The sequence below is a fragment of the Vipera berus genome (assembly GCF_964194415.1).
Source record: "Vipera berus genome assembly, chromosome: 2".
Lineage (NCBI taxonomy): Eukaryota > Metazoa > Chordata > Lepidosauria > Squamata > Viperidae > Vipera > Vipera berus.
In genome coordinates this window covers 261489614-261506101 of record NC_138203.1, presented here as the reverse complement: position 1 = coordinate 261506101, position 16488 = coordinate 261489614, and the positions used below count along the sequence as shown (strand labels likewise).

Sequence of the window (16488 nt, the reverse complement as noted above, 5' to 3'; positions counted from 1 at the left end):
ATGTTTTGAGTCCTGTTAACACTAAACACTAGTTTGGTTATACAGCTAGTTCTATCCTATTTATCATTTGTTTTGCCTAGATTTGTACATATTTTATATGTTTATATAAGATTAACCAGGATATAGGGAAATCACACAAATAAAATGTTTTAATAATAGATCTTCAGACTACAGAATAGATTTTGCCTTGGTCTGATGCTGAAAACCAACTATTTCTTGTTAAATACTGCTTTTTAATGTAAAGCTGACATCCTGTCCTGTCCTGTCACAATTTCCCATTTCTATTTCCGCTGATTCTTCTCACCTGTTGATTGGTCGGTGATTTCTTGGCCCACTCATAAAGCCTTTGATAGACATGGCCATCATAGCTTCCCAGGGCTGAATTTAAGTGTGCATCAGAAAAGTCAAAGGCATCCACCAGTGGCACAGCATCTCTCCTGAAAGAGCATGGAAAATATTTTATGAGTCATAATTTATCAGTCGTGTTCTACCTCATAAAGTACTCAAAATATAAACCAAAAATCCAATAGAAGTTTTCACATAAAAAAAATTGTGCGAAATCAGATTAAAAACATAAAGGACCAAACGTACTGATCAGAGGTAGCAGCAATTTATAGGCATCCGTTTAAACAAGTTTTTAAAAAATCAGGCAGTAATGAATGATGTGACTCATGGGCAGGAAATGGATGGATCACCACTGGGATAGAAGTCCCTAGAGCAGGGGTATCAAACTGCCGGCCCGTGGGCCGGATGCGTCATGGCAAAACTGCGGCCACTTCATTGCCAGCAATGGAGAAAAAGTTGTGATACGTTGCGACACGTCACATGACATTGCCAGTTTGACACCCCTGCCCTAGAGAGACAACCTGTGGCTGTCCAAATACGGCAGAACTATAGCTCTCCGTGTCTCTTGCCATTGGCCCTGGCCTGAATCTTCTGCAAGTTGTAATTTTGGTTCTAGACTTTTATTTATACAGAACCACGTGTCCTTTTTAAGTTTGCAAAATCTGGAAAAACAGAGATTCAGAAGTTGATGCAACAATCTCTAACTGAGCATGAAAGCTAACAAAAGTTAAGAATGAAAAAAGGTACTTTGATCAACAATTTGCATAAGCTAAATAATAGTATAGTTAATTTTGTTCACAATACTTCCATTTAATATAATTAACAAAACACATTAATTATATTAATAAACAATCGTACAGCATAAACTATATTCTTGACCTGCACACTGGTATAAAGAGTGTTGGGCAGGTTACAGCAAAAATTTAGTCTGCACTCCAACCACATAGGTAACGTCAATATCTTTCTCTTGCCATGTCTTGTAAAATTTTAATCCAAATCTTGTCTATCTCCTTTTCAGGCACCCTTGAAACCTAAGCCCCCAATAACTTTTGCATTTATTCTTGTCACCTTTCCCTATTTATGAAAACTTCATTTCATCTTTTCTTTGGCAGGGGGGGAGTAATATTTATAAGACCTAATTTCAACTCTACTTTTAAGTATTATTTAACTACTATTATTCCCAAACATTTCTATAAACTACTCCTTTCTCCAATTCTATTTCCTCCCAAATAGTAAAAGGTAAAGGTAAAGGTTCCCCCGCACATTCGTGCTAGTCGTTTCCGACTCTAGGGGCCGGTGCTCATCTCCGTTTCAAAGCCGAAGAGCCAGCGCTTGTCCGAGGACGTCTCCGTGGTCATGTGGCCGGCATGACTAGACGCCAAAGGCGCACGGAACGCTGTTACCTTCCCACCGTAGTGGTCCCTATTTTTCTACTTGCATTTTTACGTGCTTTCCAACTGCTAGGTTGGCAGAAGCTGGGACGAGTAACAGGCTGTTACGCGGCACTCGGGATTCGACCCGCCAAACTGCCGACCTTCCGATCGACAAGCTCAGCGTCCTAACCCACTGAGCCACCGCGTCCCAAATACTGTAGTATCACTACTTTAATTTTTAATTCCATTCATTTTGCTGGAGGCTCCTTTTTTACCCTTTCCACCCACTTCTAAAAAAATCTTCTAATTTCCCTCTACATTTTGCCTTTGTCTGCCCTTTGCTCTTTGATTATGTTTTTTGAAATTGTACACATACCATTTCAACAAAACAAAAAATATGTACCATAATTGTCCGCCAATACAACCAGGTTCTGTAAGCTTTATATAGACAGTCCATTTGTTTTGCAATATAATTTATTGTTCTTTTAATTCTGGGGATAAAGCAAGAAGCTTATTGGAGCCATGCCCTCTTATAACCATTGGAAATTTTTCTCAGCAGCTCCATTCACTGTGGTTTATTCCCTATCAGTCTTTTTACAATCTTAAAGACTACAATGATTCTCAAACTCCAAAAGAAACATAATTCTGCTCTACAGAGGAAAGAAGTGGGTTGGGGGAATATTAGGATAGCATTCCAGTGGTAGCAATAGAGCACAAAATGGAAAAAGTAGTCTTTATGGTCCTGTTTATGATAAGTCAAGCATATTAGATCTAGGCTGCATTTCTGCTCTCTGTAAAAATCAACTTGTCTTATCCTCTGCCAAACAGATGTTGCTTGTCCAATTCATTTTCACTGTGTCAAACAAGATTTATATACTGCTAAAACACTTCTGTCTGTAACCTTTAACTGGGCAAAAGATTGCATCATAGGGCAAAACTCTGTCAACAAAGGTACAGTACCTCAAATGGGCTAACTTATAGAATGCCAGGACTCATTATTCCTGAGGGAATGAAATTTGGGGAAGTTGTGACTGCTTCAGCATTGCTGGGCTGCTGCTATGATCATGTGATCCTTTTTTCAATGTTCTGCGACAGTTTCCCATCTATTTACATAATCCATCACTCCCTCACCCCGCAGCAGCCTAATTGGGGGGTGGAGGGAGAGAGAAAGAGGGAAGGAAGAAAGTTGGTTTTCTCTTTTTCTATTCAGATAAGGAAGGATAGAGGAGGGAGGGAAGAAAAGAAGGAAAAGGGAAGGAGAAAAGGAGGGAGGGAAGAAGGAAGGAAAGAGGAGGGTGGGAAGGATGGAAAGAAGATTTCCAACACTCACTGCCAGCTTCCCATAAGGAAATTCAATGACGAAGTCAACCAGAAGTTTGAAGAGGCTGATATAGCGTGAACCTAGTGCAGGGGTAGGCAACCTCGGCTCTTTTATGACTCATGGACTTCACCTCCCAGAATTCCTGAGTCAGCTATGGATTTAATGAGCTATGCTGACTCAGGAATTCTGGGAGTTGAAGTCCATGAGTCATAAAAGAGCCGAGGTTGCCTACCCATGACCTAGTGTGTTCCTCAGTGACTGTGGTATAGGCATCAGGCTAGAAACCAGAGACGGCGTGCACTAGTCCCACCTTAGGCATGGAAGTCAGCTGGTGACCCTGGGCCACTCGCTCTCTCTCAGCCCATCCCAGCTTACCTAACAGGGCTGTTGTGGGGAAAATTGAAAAAGGAAGGAGTATTACAGTAAGTATGTTCACCACTTTGAACTATTTGTAAAAATATTAAAGGCAGGATACTTCTTGGGCAAATTGGCTTTTGCTCAGACATGGTGAGTAAACATTAACTCCATTTTCATATTCACTCATTCACACAGAAGGGAGTACGGTGCCCACAGAAATGTCACTGTTACTAGGTCACAGCACACTGTACGGTTAATCTTTATAGAGAAGCAGATGCAAAGTAGTCTTATGGAGAATATGAAAACCAACTCAGTGCTTCTCAAAGGATCCCTGAAATGTGGCAGCCTCCCTTTTTGTTCATCCAAAGGTTAAGCAGTTTGTCAGATTTGCAAGAGCACCACCCAAATATGGAATTCAATGCATTTTTGCGAAGAAGAAAATCACCTCACCGAATGACTGCCAAGAGGTCCAGGTAAGTTTCAGTCACCCTGTCAATTTGCTCTGTAGAAAAAAACCCATCCTGCATAAAATCTCCTGCATTAGAGAAAATCCCATGTAGTGCAAAGAGGTCACAGAGATTTTTGAGGACCCTCTGGATAGCAGATTCTTTGGCATGTTTCCCCAACTCTTCAGTAAATTTTTGTACCACGATGTAATGGCTATGAGCCTGAAAAAGTTAACAGAGAGAGTCATATCCCAGATCTTTGTACCATAAACTTGCACATATATTAAAAGTTTGTCTGTCAAAGATGGTTGGAAAGAGATCCATTGGAAAGGTTCTACTTCTACATAGTAGGGTTTTGTCAGGTCCGCGAAGAAATGAATTTAACCCTATGCCTATTTTCTACTTTCCTGTAGCCTTCCTTTGTGGCCTGCCATTCTGTTGGGAGGGAGGAGTTTTTGGGATTGCTTTTCACTATCTGCAGGAAGCCTTTCCCCCAGGGGATGGATGGAACGTCTCTCCCTTATCTGAGAGATGGTTTGTGCTTGGAGCCAGAAGAAATCAAAAGTGAGAAAGACCTTGAGGAGCCCACCGAAAAAACCACTTAACCAAAACACGATGCCACCTGTGGATTGGCTAGGATTCAAATGAACACAGGGACTCTGTTGGCAGGAGTATGGAATGTTGGTTTTAATATACTGCTTTGCAGGTTTTTCTCTCAGACCTTGCCTTGATTTCCTGCTGTCACTAGCCCTTAATAAAAGTTCCTTTTGAGACAATGTCTGTTTCAAGAGTTCTGCTTTCTTGGGTGGCTTAGTTGAGGTACGTCCTTACAGGTTTCTATTTCAACATGTGCAATAGCTGCTCAAAGTGTTTTTGGGAACTGAGATCAGAAAATTTGGAAAGTTTTTCACATATCTGAGATCTACATCTGAAAGGCACGTTTCTCCAAACTGGTATACTCTTCCTTCATATGTGGTTAATTTGAGGTTGGAAGTGGATGTCTCTAGACAAATCCCCATGTTGTTATTAGTAGGGCCTATTGAGCAGCATTAATCTAAGTAATTGTATCCACCATTTTGAATTTACATTCACCTAATTCCTCAGAGAAGATACAACAGACCCAAATGAATGGCCTGAAAGATCACTACAAAAAAGGAAAGTCAACAGAAAAGAAAGAACTAATTGGTGGACCATGCAGAAAGCAGCTAGCACCAACAGCTGCTTACTGTAAGCTAGGACTCTGTTCTTCTAACCCTGCCGCCCCCCCACAAATTTGACAATTGTTATAAGTCATGGTCTGACTTTGACCTAGAATATGACAATGCTACTCCAGCTAAGCCTGTGCTTCAGGATTGTCAGCTTCAGAAATCAAGTCAATCAGCATTCAGTGGAAGCTTATCAATCATTTTGGCTATCCAGTTCTTGAATCATATTCCTGCTTCATGTTTGTGCCTGTAGATGAAACTTGAACTACTGAATGCTAGATATATTATAAAAAATTGTATGGGAATGCTAGTGATAGGATGTAGAACTTATAAGTCCAAAGCCTACTAACTGCATAGAACCTGACTCAATATATCTAATTTTTAATGACATATTTTGGGTCAAAATATAATTTTTAATATAATTTTTAATATAATTTTGACCCAAAATGTCATCAAAAATTAGTCTTTTTAAAAAAGTCATTTTTAAAATAGGGTTAAGACATGACACATTGCAAAAAAACCTGGCACACCTTGGCACAGCGTAAAAAGTCAATGCCATCTTTCCCTTCCATCCTTCCTACACAAAAGGTGGTTTTGCAAAGTGTGAAGGGCCTCATTTTCCTTGACTTCATTGTCTGAGGCTAATTTAATTGGTGGATTCTCAGTTCCTGGCAAAATAACTGATCAGGGAAAAGCACAAAGCAGTTACCAACCATCGCAGCTCTTGCTAGTTGCACAGTGCACTGGTTCCAGGCTTCATGTTGTCGTTTTCCTGCCTGAACCAACTGCTGAAGCTTGATTGCCACATTTCTTACAAACCTGAGAAGAATAAATATTGACATGTCAACATGTTCAACTAATATTTATAGCTGATTACCTCATTTCTAAAAAATGCTCTTTAATAATGGCAGAAGATGGGGACTGACCCATGCAATGACATGGGAGGGTGAAATTCTGGAATGAACGGTTGCAAATAAAAGAGTTTTCTGAGCACTGTGATATATTTTATTTTATTTTTATTTTTTTAATTCCATTTATATCCCGCCCTTCTCCGAAGACTCAGGGCAGCTTACAAGCTTAGCAGTAGCCTTCATTCTATGTATATGCCTGCTTATTAGGGCTTTCACACACACACACACACACCAAGCGGCATTATTACAAAGTCAGCTTAATTGCCCCCAACAATCTGGGTCATAATAACTCATTGCAAATCAAAAACAATTCAATACACCAACCAAAGACCATGTTGCAACTTTAGGCCCATTATGATACATGGAAATCTCAGGCTCTACTTGATGTTTATAAAATGGTTACGTTTCAGTACAGGTGGTTTTTCTGTGTAAAGCTCTGACTATGTGAGTATTAGGTTCAAGTGTTAATCAGCTGAGATGATTATGATGCTATGGGTATCAGTTGAGGTATTTCATCAACAGTCCTGAAGACAAAGTCATGGGATCTAAAAATATTTTATCCAGCGGCCTTCCCAGAAAATAGGTTAAATAGAATCCTCTTCAAACCAATTATTTGTGAATGAGACAGGAGCATCATTTTGAAAGTAGAGATTGCAAGAAACAAGAATCGGCAGAATCAGCAGAAGATGGAAGTGACTGTAAACAGTCCTGCTAAAAAATCTTGAGTCTTTGATTCTATTTATTTGGTTAGGAAATCAGGCCTGCATGCAATCTGTTTGCTAAAAGTATCATTATCTTTATCATCATATCATCATCATCATTACCATCATCATCTCCTCCTCGGCTTCATGCATGACCGTGAGAATTTGTGTGCATTCTTGTTTATGAGGTAAAGTGATGAGTGATGGGGTAAATCACTTAATTTATAAAGGGGGATCTTAATTTACAAGTTCTTTTTAGTCAGTAGTTAACATTTGACTTTAATGAGACAGTGGACGGAAGCATGCATGCAATATTTTCAGTATGGTTTTAGCTGCAGTTGGCATCCTTAAATGGACAAGGTAGGTGTTAGGTTCCAATAGACGATCACACCGTGAGGTTTAATGCAAGAACGTTTATTAACACAAGCATAAGTCAACTGGCAATTAACCGTTTAACTCCCCCTTATATAGTCAGCTACATTCAAACAGTGGCCAATCCCCAGCCCGGAAACTCCCGCCTAAATTGCATTAGCCAATAATTGCACTCAGAGCTTCCCGCTTCTAGAAAGGTCCCTTTTAATTAATCTACAGACACAACACCCCTTCCCCCCCCCCCTAATGTCATTTATTAACATAGTCTCTCAGATATGATGGTGGCTTGTGAACCCTGGTAGGGTATCTATTACTCTTGTTGGCAACCGTCTCATTTGTTGTCTGGCTATTGGCACTGGTCTCAGCTGTTTGGGCCCTGGGCTCGGATGGTACAATATCAGTGTTTTGTTGTTGTTGAGCTTGTTGATGTTCTGGACCCGTATGAGATGTACTAGGGCTACCCCTTGGAATCAACTCCCGGTCATCATTGCCCAGCTGCGGCGCTATGTTGGGTAGCCTGGATTGTGTTTCAACCCCACCCTCACTGTCCCTGGTAATTGTTGAGCTCAGGCGGTCAGGATTGAATATGACATCTTGAGCCTGTGTGTATTGGCCCACATCATTTTTTACAATATCAATTTCTGGGGCCCTTTTTCTTAATTGGTCGATATGTCGCTTAATTACTCTATTCCCTTCCCCCTCAATAGAATAAGACAATGGCCCCGTGACATCAATGACCACTCCCGGTACCCATTTGTCACCCGGACCATAGTTCCTGGCCCACACTAAGTCACCAATGTTGAGGGACCGGGTTGGTATAGCTGCCTCAGCTTCTATGGGTAGTCTGTCAGGGTGAAGTCTGTCCAGCTTTGTTGTTAATCTTCTTCCCCACCTCATTTCCGCTGGGCTCTTCCCCGTAGCTGTGCAGGGCGTAGTATGCTGTGACAGAAGAAATTGTGCCAATCTCTGTTGCCAGTTGCCGCGGATGATGCGTTTCAGAGCGTCTTTTGTTGTTCGGACGTTGCGTTCAGCCAAGCCATTGGTGGACGGGTGAAAGGGTGCCGAAGTCGTGTGCCTAATCCAATTGGCCTTGAGGAAATCCTGAAATTCAGCAGAGGTGAATTGGGGCCCATTGTCAGAGACAATCACGTCAGGTAACCCATGGGTGGCAAAGAGGCCCCTTAAAACCTGAATAGTTTTAGCTGATGACATAGTTTTAACAGGCACAACCTCCAACCACCGGGAAAAGCTGTCTACCACAACTAGGAATGTTAGTCCTTGAAATGGGCCTGCGAAATCAATATGGATGCGTGACCATGGATTCCTAGCCGCCTCCCATTTGTGTGTAGAATTGTGAGCCTGTTCCGGCCTAGAACGTTGACATAGGTAACAACCAGCTACGCACTCTTCAATTGCCGTGTCTAACCCAGGCCACCACAAATGACTTCTAGCTAGAGCCTTCATGCGTACTATTCCTGGGTGGCCATCATGTAATTCAGCTAATACTGACTTCCTATGAATTTCAGGAATCACCACTCGGCTGCCCCACAACAAACATCCCAAGTGAGATGATAATTCATCTTTTCTCCTAAAATAAGGTGTGAATTTAGGGTCTGGATTCTTATTGGGCCATCCCCCCTGAACCCATGCTAAAATTCTGTTGAGTGTTAGATCTTTCTTAGTGGCTATGGCAATGTCCTTAGCAGTTAATGGGCACTCAGGTATTTCCTGTAATGACAGAATCTGGCCCGCTGGAGCGGGATCCCTCTCAGTGTCGGTTAGTGGCAACCTGCTTAAGGCATCTGCATGGCCCATTTCCTTGCCCGGTCTATGTTTTAGGGAGAATGAGTATGCTGAGAGAAATATGGACCACCTAAGCATCCTAGGGGACATGATTTGAGGTGTCTGCTTATCAGTGGTGAACAATCCCAATAAGGGTTTGTGGTCAGTGTAAATAGTAAAGTTCCTACCATAAAGGTAATCATGGAACTTTTTCACACCTGCCACTATTGCTAAAGCTTCCCTGTCAATTTGGGCATAATTTCTTTCGGCTTTAGTCAGTGTTCTCGAATAATAAGCAATTGGCTTTTGTTGACCCTTGTCATCCATATGGCTAATGACAGCACCCACCCCATAGGGTGAAGCATCACACGCTAAGTAAATTGGCTTATTTTCAATAAAGTGTGTAACAGTGGAATGGCTAGACAAAATGTCCTTCAAAGTTTGAAAACTGATTCTATGTTTTTCCTGCCAATGCCAAGGGGTTTTCTTTTCTAAGAGTCTATGTAATGGTTCAGCTATGGCAGCCTTATGTGGCAAAAATGTGTGATAAAAATTAACTAACCCTAAAAAGGCTTGTAATTCAGCCTTATTCTTTGGTTCAGGTGCCAATTTAATTGCTTTAATTTTTTCAGTTGTTGGATGAATGCCATTCTCATCAATTCTAAACCCTAAAAATTCTGTTGATTTAACTCCTATAAAACATTTTTCCCTTTTTAATTTAAGTCCCGCAGCTCTAAATTTCCCCAATACCTGTTCCAATCGGTCAGCTAATATTTCTTCAGTTTTTCCAGCAATCAGGACATCATCAAAGTAAGGGCATACACCAGGTATGCCCTTTAAGGTCCTCTCCATCACCTCTTGAAAGATGCCTGGAGCTGCTGCAATTCCAAATTGAAGCCTGTGAACTCGAAACGCCCCCTTGTGGGTTACAATCGTTTGGGCCTCGGCGGCTTCCTTAGACACGGTAAGCTGTAAATACGCCTGCGCCAAGTCGAGCTTGGCAAAGATGGCGCCGTCCTGGATCGTCGCGAGGACCTGCTTCACCGTTGGGACCGGGTAAGCGTGTTTTTTCATTCCTAAATTTAGAGTGGCCTTATAGTCGGCACAAATCCTCACATCCCCATTTGGTTTAAGGGGTGTGACGATTGGTGTCTCCCACAGGCCTCCCTCGACCGGTTCAAGTACGCCTTGGCCTACAAGCTTATCAAGCTCGGCCTCGATTTTTTGTTTAAGGGCAAAAGGTACCCTCCGGGCCTTCAATCTAATCGGTTTTACAGCGGGATCTAAATTAAAATTAATGGGGGGGCCTTTATATTTGCCTAAAGATCCATCAAATACGTCTGCGAATTCATCGCACACAGATTTGAGGGTCTTACTTTGAATTGTATTTATTCCCCCTACCCAAATTCCTAAAGCAGGGAACCAATTAAGGCCTACTAAACTGGTCCTTTGGCCTTCGGTCACTAACAGGCCCAATAATCCCTTGAACCCCTTATAACTAACTCGAATGGAAATTTTTCCCTTAATGCTTATGGGGGATTTTTGGAAATCGGCTAGCTGGATTCCTGTCGGCCTAAGCGGAATTTTGTGACCACTTTCCCGTTCAATGTACTTCAGGGTTTCTAATGAAATTATTGATACTGAGGCCCCTGAGTCTACTTCCATTTTGCAGGGTATTCCTTGCAACTGGACTACAATTTTTAATTTAGGCCTCAGTACGTGATTTATTTTTTGTTGTCTAATGTGGTTGACTCTCGCCCCCTCCCCGCGGTTGGATTGTTGTGCCCTAGGTCTAAGGGTCTCTCTGCCATGCTCCCGAGGGGTTACCCTACCATCGGCCCAGACGTCCAATTCGTGGATCCGGTTGTCTCGCGTCCGGTTGCGGCAAATGGCCTGGATGTGGCCGGTCTTTCCACACGATCTGCATTTCGCTGTGCGGAATCTGCATGTTGATCTGGGGTGGTTGCCCCCACAGCTGCCGCATCTGGCGTCCTGGTCTCTGGATCTGGGCAGGATGTCTCGTGGCCCTCTTTGCGCTGCTTGTGGTTGTTGTCTTCGGGCCTGGTCAGGAGCTTCAGTCCGCGGTGGTCTGGTTGCCATCTTACCGAATCGTCTGGAGATCTCAGCTATGTCGGCCTCCCATTGCTGGTCCACCTCCCCGCTGTCCACATGGCTTTCTAAGTTGATTTCGGCTGCAGAGCCCATGCTGCTTCGGGGGGGTCTCGCGTTCCTGTTGACTCATATGTTAATAGTTCATCAAGGACTTCCTGTAGATCTCCCGTGGGCTTGGCGATGATTCGGTTTTGTAGATTTTCGTCCCGCAAGCCGAGCACCACTCGATCTCGGATCCGGATCTCGAGGTTGTCATATTTGCACCTCACCGCCGCCTCTCTAACCGCTGCCACAAATTGAGTGATTGATTCGCCAGGTCTTTGATTCCTTTTTTCAAAAATTCGTCTCCAAAATAATTCAGACCTTTTTGGCGCGAAGTGTACCTTCAATTTTGCCAACAAATCTGCATACGAGACGCTAGAGACCGGCAGAGGTTGACATAGGCCGACGGCAATTCGATACACTGGTGTCCCGCTAAGGGTCAGAAGAGCCGCGGCTTTCTTCCTGTCGTCCGTTATGCCGTTTACTAACAGGAACCCTTCAACCTGGCCAACATATTCTTCCCAGTCTTCAGGGAATCGGGGGTCAAATTCCCTCAATGAGCCGACTTGTACCATTGGGAGAAAAAAAAAATTCGGCAGCGTTGTATTTCGGTTGACTGCGTTTGAATTTTCCCGCCTCGCGCACAGCTGAATTCACCGTTCCTTCACCGATCTGTCGTCTATCCCACCTTCGTCGCCAATTGTTAGGTTCCAATAGACGATCACACCGTGAGGTTTAATGCAAGAACGTTTATTAACACAAGCATAAGTCAACTGGCAATTAACCGTTTAACTCCCCCTTATATAGTCAGCTACATTCAAACAGTGGCCAATCCCCAGCCCGGAAACTCCCGCCTAAATTGCATTAGCCAATAATTGCACTCAGAGCTTCCCGCTTCTAGAAAGGTCCCTTTTAATTAATCTACAGACACAACAGTAGGAAACTGAATTTTACACAAGATTTCTATTTTTGAATCCCCCCCCCCGCCCTCTTATTTATTCTTCCTTTGGAGATGAAGAACTTCCTTCATCTGTGCAGAACTGAATGAGTGCTGATTTTTTTAGTGATTATGTGCCCTTAGTTGGTGTCAACTTTTAGTAGCAACACAGATTTTCTCCTGCTATTGTTATATTCATATGATCAATTTGTTTATTCCTGAGAATTAGGGGAACCACCTGAAGAACATATGAATTCTGGGAAGAAGCTTCTACTATGACATAAGACCTTAGGGCAAAGTCTTCTGCCTCGTCTTTAATTTTCTCTGAACTTTTACCATCCAGCCTATGTAGTCCTCGACTAACAACATTCGTTTAGTGACAGTTTGAAGTTACAACAGCACTAAAAAAGTGTCTTATAACTGGTCCTTGCACAGACCAAGCATCACACTATCCCTAAGATTATGTTATCAAAATTCAGGTGCTTGTTATCTGGAATGTATTTACAACAGTTGCACAATAGCTGCACCATTTGCGACTTTCCCAGCCGACTTCTGACAAAAAAAGTCAATGGGGGAAGGCAAATTTGCTTAATGACTGCATGATTCACTTAACAACTGCAGTGACCTGCTTAAAGACTGTGTAAAAAAAGTCATAAAATGGGGTGGAATTCACTTAGCAATAGAAATTCTGATCTCAGTTGCGGTTGTAAGTCAAAGGCTCTCTGTATATCAAATTCTATTCCAGTTTCTTTATACCAACCTGAAGGCTCGATGCTTATAAGCATCCATGTAAATATCAGGATTTAGGAAATCCTTTTTTTCCTGGGCTTGACATTTTCCAAAATTCACTGAAGAAAAGTAGGCAACTGATGAAGGAAGCGGCTGGCCCATTTGTGCCATTCCATAGCATTTTATAAGAAATCTAAAAATAAAGAAGAAAAACGAAAACCAAGACACATCCTAAGATGATTTGAATAATGACTATTTTCAGAGATAAACAATAGGCATGCAAAAAAGATAACTTTAGGACATCAGAATACAGAAAAGATCTTACACTATTTGCCCTGTTTCCTTATGAATGCTACACTTCTGTATTTCCTTAACTCCTTAGTTCAACCCAGTCCCTTTAAAGATAACCACAACAATAAAAAGAAGGGAAAACAGTATTCTTTTCTGGAACCTGGGAGAGACACTCAGTCCAGCCAATTTTTTCCTTCTCTCACAAAAGCTGTAATTCAAGTATTCTTGCAGCTTTGTCTCCTAAGAAGTTGGAATATTCTTGGATATTCTTTTTCATAAGGTAGCTGGAGCCAATCAGCATTAAATATCCCTTCTTTAACTAAAGGAATACACACACAAATGCAAACGTGAAAATTTTCCCTGCAGCAATTTGGAATCCCGTTCATAATATGGAAGAGCTGGATAATAAAAACTTTGATTGTTAAAGACCACTCGTTTTATAAAAAAAGCTGTAGAAGTGCTTGTAAAAGGTATTCTGGAAAAGCTTCTGAAATCTCTAGATGTTTCTAGCAAGGCTTCAAAGATGAAAGATAAAAAATTTTCACTGAAGTTACCTGGCTGTTTGCAGCAGCAGAACAGTATTTTCTCCCTCGTAAGTACAAGATGGGACCACTTTCATATAAAGGGAAGGCAAACCACTGAGCAGAGAGTAGCCATGACCCCCACAAGCCCTTCGACACACCTCCACTCCATCTGAGCAATAGGTGGTAGTGATCACTTTTATGCCTGCTGCCAGGGCGTGAAGCTGTGAATGTGGCAGAAATTAAAATAGTAAGATGGTTTGAGATAGTGGTGAATTCATCAGAATACAACTGGGAGATTATGAGTTGTATTTAGGCATGAAGCCAGGCTTAAGAAGGAGGCAATGGCAAGTCACTTGCCAAGAAAACTGCAGGGATTTGTCCATGAAGGTGCCAGGAGTCAACACTGATACAAAACATTTTTTTAAAAAAAAGATATATAACTTCAATAGTTCAACAGCGAATATGAAAAATAAATGAATAAGCAAACACACCTCATTTGGTACACCTTTTCTCAGTAAATGTACATTCATGAGGGTTTACATTTTATATTCGTAGCTCATATGGTAGATTCAGACCAGGGATTTGGGGAAGGGAACAAGTACAGTATAAATAAATAAAACTTCCTTGGGTTAGTTTTATGTAGCCTTCAAAAGTCTTGCATAGTAAGTCTGAGAACCTCCTATTGGAATAACCCACACATCTGGAGGACATCAGCTTGGAAAAGACTTTATTCACTCAAATGTAGGCAGTAAACACTTACTAGTAATTGGATCAAATCCCACTGATTCATGCGGGAGAGAGTTAAGCACACCCTTAAAAAGCTCTCTACCGTCTTAAATCAATACTGCATCTATTAAAGAAGCATTACTGTTATTAATAACAGCACCCATATTGGACAACAGATTTAAAAGCTCTTAACATAACTTGGACCGTGTCCGAAGCCTTTGTTTTGTGGCTGTAAAGCAAGCCAATGCACAAGTATCTCTTGAAACCACAACTGTCTATCGAACCAAAGTCTTCTGTTTTAAACAAGGGAAAAGCTCCAATCACATTCCCACTGAAACTATCCTTTTGGATTGCTTTTAAAATTCATTTTATTAGTGAAGTCCAGCAAATAATAAAAAATGACATTCCAGTTAAAAATTCTAAATTAGTGTTGCTCAAACTTGGCAGCTTTAAGATGTGTGGAATTCAACTCTGAGAATTCTCCAGACAACCAGAACATCTTAAAATTATCAAGTTTGAGAAACATTGGTGTAGAGGTTACAATGATAACCTGTATGTATATATGGAACTAAAAAGAAACCAAACAAAAGAAAAAAGGATCCACATAATAATAATGATACCAAATTAAATAAATGCCTAAGCTTGATACATGTAGACCATATAGAAACATATTGTTCCATCTTTTCATTTTTAGATATAATGACATCTGTAAACTCTATGAAGAACACATATCTTGAACCTATTCTTAATAACAGGAATTGCTACCAGAGTCTGAGTACAGTGCCTGCATAAGAGTTTGGAGTATATGGGGTTTTCTATTTTATAGTCATATACAATAGTCCAAGCATCCTTACTTGGATTCTCAAAACATAGGACAGACCTCACACTCCAGTTCAACAGCAACTGACTTGTGAGTAATTAATACTGAAGAGAAATTTTTTTTTCTGAAGGGACATCTGAGGAATAATTTTGCTGACTGATGAAAGGGGCCAAAGGTTTTCTAAATATATGAAAAGATGCTCTATGTCTCTTTTTCACATTACCTCTGGAAGCAAGTCAAATGTTCCTTCTTGGGTCTGCATGTAGCATCTGTTGAAAATGTCCTGCAGATAGTTGCAAACAAAGTGAAAAGCATATGCAGTGGCCAGCTGAGGAAAAAGCTTCTGCTGCTGAGTCTGATACTCCAAAATTTTAACCTCTGGATCACTGAGGAAAAGAAAATATTGTTTAACCACGATGACTGGCAATGTTGCCCACATATCTTCAAAGTACCTTCACAACAGAAGCAGCTTTCTGCTTTCGCTTGATTACACCTTTGGCCCCCATTAGCAAAGCTAGTGCAAACCACAAAATCTCAGCATCTTCTAAGACAGGCATGTCAAACTCATGACGTCACGTGACGTCGCAAGTCGTATCGGGACTATTTTGCCATTGTTGGCAATGGGGTGAGCGTGGCTTCTGGATGACGCATCCAGCTTGCAGGCCAACAGTTTGACACCTCTGTTCTAAGACCAGCTGGCCATAGGTTTGATCCTCCAAGAGAGACTTGTCACATCCCAGTTAGCCAATTTGGTGTAGTGGCTAAGGCACCAGGCTAGAAACCAGGAGACGGTGAGTTCTAGTTCTTAAAACTAGCAAAACCAGCTGGCTGACTAGGGGTCACTCTCAGCCCAACTCACTTCCCAGGGATGTTGTGTGAAAAAAATAGGAGAAGAAAGGAGTATTAAAACATTCACTGCCTTGAATTATTTATCAATATAATAAAAGTGGGATATATATATATAAAAATCAGATCTTGAAGCTGAAACTCAAATACTTTGGCCACCTAATGAGAAGGAAGGACTCACTGGAGAAGAGCCTAAAGCTGGGAAAGATCGAGGGCAAGAGAAGAAGGGGACGACAGAGAATGAGGTGGCTGGATGGAGTCACTGAAGCAGTAGGCGTGAGCCTAAATGGACTCCAGAAGATGGTAGAGGACAGGAAGGCCTGGAGGAACGTTGTCCATGGGGTCATGATGGGTCAGACATGACTTTGCAACTAACAACAACAACAAATATATAAAAATACTGATCTATGAGGAATTGCTGTTGCAATAAGAACATTTAGCTAGTAAATAACTTAGTTACAGGTCTAAAACGAGATGATGACTACATCATTTGCATACATCTAAACATAGTTTTTCTTCTTGTCAGATTTTGGCAAATATATTGATACAAAATAAGAGCTAGGAAAACATATTTTTTACCTAACCTCTCCTAGACATGGAAATAGCAAACTGTTGTCCTGCAGAATCAAATCTGAACTGAAACAGAGG

At 41.4% G+C, this 16488-nt stretch overlaps 2 protein-coding genes across 3 annotated transcripts in view; one reads left to right on the top strand and one right to left on the bottom strand.

The window, feature by feature from the left end:
* Positions 1 to 4632, top strand: part of KCTD6 (potassium channel tetramerization domain containing 6) — a 43549-nt gene extending 38917 nt beyond the window's left edge. Inside the window, exons 5-6 of the transcript XR_014025619.1 lie at positions 3765 to 3869; positions 4256 to 4632. The gene's annotated coding sequence lies outside the window, so the exon portion shown is untranslated. The remainder of the gene's footprint in view (positions 1 to 3764; positions 3870 to 4255) is intronic.
* The window catches only part of ACOX2 (acyl-CoA oxidase 2), a 43990-nt gene that overhangs the window by 5752 nt on the left and 21750 nt on the right, over positions 1 to 16488 (bottom strand). For both annotated transcript variants that reach the window (XM_081321188.1, XM_081321187.1), the window contains exons 9-14: positions 15218 to 15380; positions 13479 to 13669; positions 12665 to 12826; positions 5761 to 5866; positions 3847 to 4064; positions 305 to 437 (exon numbers count right to left, since the gene is read on the bottom strand). In XM_081321188.1, coding sequence (XP_081177314.1) covers positions 305 to 437; positions 3847 to 4064; positions 5761 to 5866; positions 12665 to 12826; positions 13479 to 13669; positions 15218 to 15380 — 973 coding nt within the window. The remainder of the gene's footprint in view (positions 1 to 304; positions 438 to 3846; positions 4065 to 5760; positions 5867 to 12664; positions 12827 to 13478; positions 13670 to 15217; positions 15381 to 16488) is intronic.